Source organism: Anastrepha ludens, chromosome 3 (genome assembly GCF_028408465.1).
Source record: "Anastrepha ludens isolate Willacy chromosome 3, idAnaLude1.1, whole genome shotgun sequence".
NCBI classification, from domain to species: domain Eukaryota; kingdom Metazoa; phylum Arthropoda; class Insecta; order Diptera; family Tephritidae; genus Anastrepha; species Anastrepha ludens.
In genome coordinates this window covers 61414218-61423788 of record NC_071499.1, presented here as the reverse complement: position 1 = coordinate 61423788, position 9571 = coordinate 61414218, and the positions used below count along the sequence as shown (strand labels likewise).

Here is a 9571-nt window from a genome sequence, read left to right as displayed (position 1 = left end):
TCGGCTGACTGCTTCTTAAGTTTTTAACTTTTTTATCGTTTTTGATGCCTCGCCACTTGCATGGCTTTCTCTTCATTAACAAATTCCCTCTACGCTACCGTATTTACAATTATGCTTATTATATTAGCCTAAGGTTTCTGCTCCTACAGCTACGTGTGTATGTATGTATGTACGATTGTATACGAGTAGATCTTAAAAATAATTTTATGGCCTACAGAAAGTTGCGCAAAAACGATTGCAGTGAGCCGTGATGTCGCAACTAACAGGCATTCAAGTGGTTCGCGCCCAAAACAACACCAGACGACATGTAGCCCACACCACCGTTGCCACCAATATGATGATGGTGATTGCCCTGATGCTGCTGGCGTGTTTGCTGTAGCCGCAGTTGCTGACGTTGATGATGTTGCGCATGGTGATTGTGGTTGTTCGCTGTTGATGTTGATTCCATTGCTGTCGCTACGGTCATCGCTGTTGTTGTGCCGCCGACGACATCATTGCACGTTGCTTTTGTGGTTGGTGAGGTCAAATTCACCAAGCCATTGCCTTCGGCAGCGACAATCCCCACACCAATACCCGCACTCACTCCACTGGCGTTTAAATTGGCGTTGACTTCATTCTTCCTCAGCGTATTGGTGGCGGATGTCACCGCGGCTGTGCCTCCACCCTTACTATCGTTTCCATTGCCACCAAGTGGCGTAGTAGCTGTTGTGGCTGTCGCCGTGGTGCTGAGGCTGGTGCCACTGATGTGCGCGCTTATGCCGCTTGGGACACTCGAAATCGTTGTGGTGGCGCCTCCGGCCACCGATGCACGCACCAGCTCTTCATTGGGTATGGAAAAATGTCGATATGAGATGTATTCAGGCGGCATGGAGGCCTGTCTTTTGGCATTCTCGATGCGCTGCTTCTTCAATTTCACATAACTCAACACCGAAATCATGACAATGAACACGATGATACCCAGGCAGCAGCCCACAATTAGACCCAGGCGCCGTGTCAGTATGGAGTGGATGAAGCCATTGCTCGACAGGCCGTTCTCGTCGGTGGCTAGACTTGGTGTGGAGTCAAGTGTTTGCACATCTGTACAAGTGGTAATGTGAGAATTTTTCAGCACATCCCGCAGTGCATTGTCCGTAGCAACTGTGTTCTCGATTAGCGCTTGTTGTTGTTGCGGTTCGGCTTGCGTGAATAATTGCTGGTGGTCTTGGTGTTGTTGATACGTTTGAAAATATTGCTCGTAATATTCCTTTTGTTGTTGTTGCTGCTGTTGCCTTTGCTCGTTGTAGTAGTGCTGCTGCTGATTGCCGGCAATGAAATTGTTGCCATTGCTGCCTCCACTTGAGGCTGCCTCATCGCCTAACATTAGAAATGAGTCGTTAAAGTGTATTCGCTGCAGGGCATTTGCCACAGGCTCGGACAACCAATTACCGGTGCCGATAACGCAAATGTGGTAACGTGTATTGGCGTTCAGCTTCGTTAATTTGGCCGAGTTGGCGGAGCCATTGAGTCGTTTGCCACGCATCTATGGGAAATGAACACAAAGAGGAAAAATGGAATGAAATATTATTTCAAAGTGAAAAGGCTATGGGGCCAGCAATACTATTCAAATTGATAAAGTAACGATATGCAGTTGTATAAGTAAATACATATGTACATTAGGGTGCATCACCAAAAAAGTAGATATTTTTAAAGTTTTAAAAAAATGTTATGCAGACCTTTTTATCTGAAACTATGCCTGCATCTAAAGTGATTTTTTGGAAAAATGTTTTAAGAAACTTATTTAAATAAAAATAAATACATTTTTAGAGGTATTTTCTAGCTTAAACTCTGCCAAGGAATTTTTGCAAAAATATTTTTTACAACTGTTTCAATAAAAAATAACGATTTTTAGAGGAATTTTCAAATTTTCTCATGTAAGTAATGTAATTTGCTCACTTAAGTCGTCATAATTTTCGGAGATACCATATATTGGCGAAAGTCTTAAAATACAATAAATTATAATTCCGACGAAAAAAATTTAAGTTCAATATTTCAGTTCAATATTCAATATACACATAAAAAAAGTTTCGCAATAACCCTATATTAACTAGAAAAAAATAATAGCTCGATTTATAAAGGATAACCCGTGCCGACTTGCGATCTAACTTGTCCATATGTTGCATGTTGCATGAGTACTGCGCTGTGACGTGTAACTACATGTTTTATTTGTTGTTTTTGCATAGAAAACTATTACCCGGGCTGGATGTACGAAGCTCAAAAGCAGAACGCTTGCCTGTTATTGCTTCGTTTAGCGATGGAGAACAGCTTCTCGCAGTGGCAAAACTAGAGAGTTCTACTGGAAAAATTCATGCTAAGACCGTCTCTGCAGCTTCTTTGACTGGAGTTTTGCTGGAAAGCTGCCATTGAAACCAATATTAAGCAAATGACTAGTAGCCCAGATATTCCGATGTTTAAAAAGTTCAGGGAAATTTGGAAAAACATTGATTCTAGTAACACTGAACCAACTCTTAATTTCATAAAAGAACGTCTCGCCGAGGCAGACATTCAAGATTTGTTAATTTTTTTATAAGGCAGTATTAGACGAAGGTTTTGTACGAGATGGCAACAGCGTATTGCACGAACTGTGCGTGCTTGGGAGTAGACACAAAGGAAAAAGGAAAACTAAGGTCCCCCGGTGATATACATCAGGCCCGCTGGATGGCGAGAACGATCTATTCTTTACAAATATGTTTACTTCAGTCACAATGCAGAATGTCTGCGAAGGACAAAGAGGCTCTACAAGACGTTTGCTTATTTGTCGTGATGTTATATGTTAAAGCTTGGCTTGAATTCACAGTGGCGACCAAAGCACCCAACAAAGAAATACGCTTCTTAAAGATGTTAAAAGAGTACGAAAAAGTTAAAGCAGCAAGAATTTCTAAAGCTTCTATAGGCACGCTTAGCCATCTCTTGTGGTATTTATCTGAAGAGACAGTCATTCCATTACTGATAAATTTGATAACCAAACTAAAAATAAAATGATTACCAACTTCAACAGTGACAAAAGCTCAGCTTTTAGCAAACGCTTTGACGTGTCGAAGGAAGAACTGAACCTATATTTTTTAATCTTTTGTTGATTTTTTTTGCTATTTAATTTCTTTTATTTTTCAGATAAAACACTGGATGATTTTATATCGGGGAAGTGCAAACAATTCAATTTCAATGTCACGACTGCAGATCGATGTCAGTTTTCTAAAGGAATTTGTATCTTCTAAAGATGTATCTAATAATGCTGCTTTCCTGGAAGCAAAAAGAAGTTGAGAGTTTTGAATGGAACTGTTGAAAGAGTTGTAAAAATTCATGCAAGATTTAACGGACTTATCACGAACGACTGAAGAAGAACAAACACAGTTGTTGCTGCGATGTGTTTAGGAACATAGGAACTTGTATCCGGACTGTAAAAAAATTACCAGAAAGTGTGAATCAAATGGCGAACGAACTGAAAATATCTGACGGTAGCATTCGCCGCACACTTAACAATGATCTCAGAGTCAAGCTTTACAAGATCCAAAAGACGAATGATCTCACACCAAAGCAGCATCAAGTCAGACTTGAGAGAGCGAAGGAGTTGCTTCGCTTGGCCGAAAACGGTAAATTTCCGAACATTGTGTTTTCTGACGAGAAAATGTTTCAAATTGAGCAATGTTCCGAAATTTATAACGTCCACATAATGGCTCTCAAATTCACCAGACGCGAATCCTATGGTTTATTCTCTTTGGGCCAAGGACCGAAAAGATTCAATAGTCTCGAGGCGCTGAAAAGCGCTATTGTCCGCGAGCTGGCCAAAATATCTGCAAGTCACATTTGGGCAGGTTGCGATTGTTTTCTGGACCATCTCAAGGGCATAGTCAAGGCAAAAGGTGGTCATACCGCGCAAAGGTAAATTTATTCTTAATTTGGTATTATTTTCACACATGTTTTACTTTGAGTTGAATAAAAGTAATTTTCCAAACTAAATTTATGAACTTTTTAATTGGTTACACTTCGAGTGCGGGACGCGGTACATACCGCCAAGGCAAGTTGTGGGTAAAGTTACCTACTTGAGACCTGATACCACTTTTTATTAAAATATTTCTCAATAGATGACGCTTGTGCTAAGATATTTCCGAGAATCGAATGAATGACTGTAAATCATGAAAGGATTTTTCCTTGTTCTTCGAATTTAAAGTATATCAGAAAGAATACGCGAATAACATGGGCAGTCGCTTTGCTTAAATATTGGGTAGTCGAAAAAGTCTTTTCGTATTTTGTCAATAGATGTTGTTGGAGTCATCTATCTCCAGTGCTACCAATCACATTATGTCATATCATATGGTGTTAGAAAGGTGATATTTTAAGCTTCATTTAACCAAAAAAAATTAAATACGGAGAAGTTGAAAAAAAGTTGTAGCTGTTCAAAAATGAGTGAAAATAATGAAGAAATTCGCTATATTTTGAAATTTTTGTGAAGTTTACGGAGACGATGCTGTATCAGTTCGTGTAGAAGAACAATGGTTCGCTCGTTTCCGTTCTGGAAATTTCGATGTGAAAGATGCACCTCGCTCCGGTCAACCTATCGTTGAAAAAGTCGATGAAATTATAGAAAAGATTGACCAGGACCGTCACATAAGATGCCATGACATCGCCAAGGCACTAAATATTCATCATCAAACGGTTTTGAACCATTTAAAAAAGGCTGGTTACAAAAAGAAGCTCGATGTTTGGGTAACACATGAATTGTCTGTGAAAAATTTAATGGACCGAATTAACATCTGCGATTATTTGCTGAAACGAAATGAAATGGAACCATTTCTGAAGCGAATGGTAACAGGAGTCGAAAAGTGGATCAAATACGACAATAGTGTGCGAAAATGATCATGGTGCAAGGGTGGTGAAGCTCAACAAATGGCCGCAAAGCCAGGATTGACGCCTTGAATGGTTATGCTGTGTGTTTGGTGGGATTGGAAAGGAATCATCCACTATGAGCTGCTCCAGCCTGCTCGAACGATTGATTCTACACTTTACTGTCAACAACTGATGCGATTGAAGAAGGCAATCGAAAAAAAAACGGCCAGAACTGATCAGCAGAAAGGGCGTCGTCTTCCATCAGGACAACGCTAGGCCACACACATCTTTGATGACTCGGCAAAAACTGGGAGAGCTTGGCTGGGAAGTTTTGTTGCATCCACCATATAGCCCTGACCTTGCACGATCGGACTACCATTTGTTTCGGTCAATGCAGAACTCCCTTAATGGAGTAAAGTTGGCTTCAAGAGAAGCCTGTGAAAATTACTTGTCGCAGTTTTTCGCCGAGAAACCACAAAAGTTTTACACTGATGTCATTATGTCTCTAGAAGAAAAATGGCAAAAGGTGGTCGACCAAAATGGTACATATTTGGTTTAATAAAGTTCATTATAAATATAAAAAAAATTAGTTGAAGTTTGATTAGAAATACGAAAAGACTTTTTCGACTACCCAATAGAAGCTTGCCTTATTATAGCCTATTATATCTATATGATTATAAAAGAAATAAATGATTTTTATGAATAATGTTGTTAAACCCGAAACACAAAAAAAGTCTTAATCGTTGTATTCACGAAGTTTCAATTGGAATTTTTAAAAAATTGTTTGGAATGCAGCTCTGTGGCCTATTCAATTCTAGTGCAACAAAGTGTAAGTTCTAAGTGTTTACAAATTTCACCTTTTCTCTATATAAAGAACGCACGACATTTTTTTTAAATGGAGAAAGTGTGCATTACTATACACCTGCGTACTGCATTTTTTTCTAATTTTTTTTTTATATTTAATAATATGAAAATAAGTCACAGTTTTATAAATCTTGTACAAAATTTTAAACAGTTTTTTTTCATAAATAATTTAAATAAGTAAGAATTAAGTAAGTCAAATATTTTCATATTTCCCACTATTGCTTAATCTTTCCACCAGAGATAAACTTTAAACTCATAAGTACTCAGCTTAGACTTATTTAAGACATGTTTTTTTTTTAGTTTTTTTTTTCTTTTTTTTTTTTATTCTGTATAAATAGGTATACTCACTTCATCATAATCAACGCCATCGGTGGTCGCATAGTACACAATTTCATAACCACTTAAACCCAAATGTTCACGACTCAACCACGAAACGACCACCGAATATGGTTGAATGTCCTGGATCGCAATTTTCGGTATCAACGGCGCATCGCAGAATTGTTGTGGCTCCATTTTCGCAAACACTTTGCCGCGCAATTCAGCTGGATGTTCGCACCTCAAGTAATTAATATTTTCACCGCCTGCTTGCGTCCATTTTCGATGATCACGCAGCCATTCCCAAAGTTTTTGCGCATCACAACTGCAATGCAGTGGATTTTCTACATAGTAAGCCAATACAAAAACATCAATTAAGTTGGCGAGTACATTCAGTGTATTCACGGCGTTCGTTTCGGCGTTGACGTTGATAAGTTGGAACAAGCACCGATGGCCCAATGTAGTTGAGGTAGCGTCATTTGGTAGAGTTGACATTTGACGCGCAGTCAGTGGTGATATATAATGGTTGTTATGGTGAGGAGTAAAGAAACAAATTGCAAAATGTCATGGCATTTTTTTGTTCATGTTTTTTGTATCATGTTGTTAATCCAATTGCAAGTGGGCAGCCATGAGGTGAGAGAAAAGGCAGACGGATGGAAAGAGAGAAGAAAAATTTAGAGAAGTTAATAATATATATTATTTATTTTTTAATTGAAAGTTTGAACTAAGAATACAAACAAAGTCTTAAATGTATTTCGCAATTGAACATTTTAATCTTTACTTTTTTAGATTATAAGTTAAGTTTTAAAACACCTTTTATATAATAATAGGACTATGAATAAGTTCGTTACGGTTTTACAACAGATGGCGTAACTTGATTATTATTCCATCGATCCACATTTCCAAACATTCATTGGAGAGCTACTGTCGTAAGGCACAAACGTCAGTATAAGTTTTTTATTTGAAGCGTAAACAACAATATTTTTACCACACTTGAAAATGTCGAATTTCGTGCCAAATAATGTGTTTTTGCGGGGAATTCTTCTTCATTATTTTAATATTAAGAAAAAAGCAGCCGAAAGTCATCGTATCTTGGTGGAAGTTTATGGTGAGCATGCTCTATCTGAGCGAACGTGCCAGAAGTGGTTTGCACGCTTTAAAAGTGGTGATTTTGGCTTGGAAGACGAAGAACGCGAGGGTGCGCCGCCAAAGTTCATGGATACCGAATTGGAGGAATTGCTCGATCAAGATTCGGCTCAAACGCAAGAAGAGGTTGCAAAAACTTTGGGAGTTGATCAATCAACCATTTCCAAACGTTTAAAAGCCATGGGAATGATCCGAAAGGTAGGCCATTGGGTGCCGTATGAATTGAAGCCAAGAGACGTTGAACGCCGTTTTATGGCATGCGAACAACTGCTTCAACGGCACAAAAGAAAGGGTTTTTTGCATCGAATTGTGACTGGCGATGAAAAGTGGGTCCGTTACGACAATCCAAAACGTCGGGCAACGTATGGATACCCTGGCCATGCTTCAACATCGACGTCGGCGCAGAATATTCATGGCCTGAAGGTTATGCTGTGTATCTGGTGGGACCAGCTGGGTGTTGTGTATTATGAGCTACTGAAACCGAATGAAACGATTACGGGGGATGTCTACCGACGACAATTGATGCGTTTGAGCCGAGCACTGCGAGAAAAACGGCCGCAATACGCCGATAGACACGACAAAGTTATTTTGCAACATGACAATGCTCGGCCACATGTTGCACAAGTGGTCAAAACATACTTAGAAACGCTCAAATGGGATGTCCTACCCCACCCGCCGTATAGTCCAGACCTTGCGCCATCCGATTACTATCTCTTCCGATCGATGCAACATGGCCTGGCTGACCAGCACTTCCGTAATTACGATGAAGTCAAAAAATGGATCGATTCGTGGATTGCGGCAAAACCGACCGAATTTTTCACAAAGGGAATCCGTGAATTGCCAGAAAGATGGGAAAAAGTAGTAGTAAGCGATGGACAATATTTTGAATATTAAATTTGTAACCATTTTACGTCAATAAAGTTTCAAATTTCGAAAAAAAACCGCACGAACTTATTCATAGTCCATATGAATATGATATATTTTTACATTACTTTATTTTTAGTCTAATTAAGTTTTAAACACCATTTTTATAATACATTTTTTTACATTACTTTATTTTTAGTCTAATTAATATAAGTTTTAAACACCATTTTTTACATTACTTTATTTCTAGTCTAATTAAGTTTTTAAAACAACTTTTCTAGGACTTTATTTATTCCCGTCCACGACTTGTCGTTGTAAACCCACGAATCAAATAACTGCCTTCCTACTCTACGCTGCCACCTTAAATACCCTTTGTCTGTCTATGTTGTTGTTAGCGAACACCACTGTTAAGTTGCTGTTAAGCATTGCTCTTAGTCTGGGTACCTGGGTACCGTAAAGAAATTTGCTGTTTTTCATTGTTGCACTTCTTTGTGAAAAACAAGATCACACCGCTATGCTATTGTTAAGCAATGCTCTTAGTCTGGGTACCTGGGTACCGTAAATGGATTTGCTGCTTTTCATTGTTGCACTTGTTTATGAAAAACAAGATCAAAGCAATGCTAACTGCTGGGTCAAATATTAGGGCAGGCATGATATGATAACTTATACAAGGTGGCTCAATAGTAATCCCCTTATCGGGGGGGATACGTCAATTTTACTTGGCAATTGTGAACCAGACAGCTGCAGTATACAAACAGGTCAAAGGCCAAAATAAATATTTCCATCACTAAAACAAAAAAAAAGAAATTAAAAAAGTTATTCAAAACCAACTTTGTATGATTAATTTTACGACTATACATAGTTAGCATTGACTCCTGACTGTTGCTAAAGGGAATTGTACAACTAATTTCTCAGGAAAGCGCAGAAGAGATGGAGTTCCACATCTTCGTGTGCTATTTGGAAAACTTTTTGAGCCCAGTATAGTACAATAGACGCAGGACTCTGAAAGCCATTTAATTTCTAAACACGTAGCTGTGGCTACCGGTTATTCGACGATCTGCAACATCGTGGAAAAGCTTGGTTTAGCATTAAATGCCCATTGCAGAAGCTGTGGGAACCCTTCAAAGAAAAATACTCTTGAGCACCGTCAGGGCCTAGCAAGGATGTCCCCAAGGGGGTGTTCTTTCTCCGCTGTTGTGGTGCTTAGTCGTAGACTCTCTACTAGCGAAGAAACTCATGTCCAAGCATACACGGATGATTTCTGTGCGCTAACATCGGATAAATCCCTTAGTAGGCTTTGCACGAAAGTGCAGAGGATTCTGGACAAAATCGTTGACTGGTGCATAAGACAAGGTCTTTCCGTTAATCCGAATAAAACAACCATAGTCTTGTTTACGAGAAAACGGAAATTGGATGGACTTAGTCCTCCAACACTGAATGATGGGACTATTGGTATTTCCGATGAAGTTAAATATCTAGGCGTAATCTTGCATAAGAAGCTGACTTGGGAAACACACGTTTT

The 9571-nt window shown here is 39.0% G+C and overlaps 1 protein-coding gene across 1 annotated transcript in view; it reads right to left on the bottom strand.

Moving 5' to 3' along the window:
* Nucleotides 1-259: 259 nt before the first annotated feature.
* LOC128858065 (chaoptin) overlaps nucleotides 260-9571 on the bottom strand; it is an 84784-nt gene continuing 75472 nt past the window's right edge. The window contains exons 4-5 of the mRNA XM_054093999.1: nucleotides 6073-6383; nucleotides 260-1519 (exon numbers count right to left, since the gene is read on the bottom strand). Of these exons, the coding sequence (XP_053949974.1) occupies nucleotides 260-1519; nucleotides 6073-6383 (1571 nt within the window). The remainder of the gene's footprint in view (nucleotides 1520-6072; nucleotides 6384-9571) is intronic.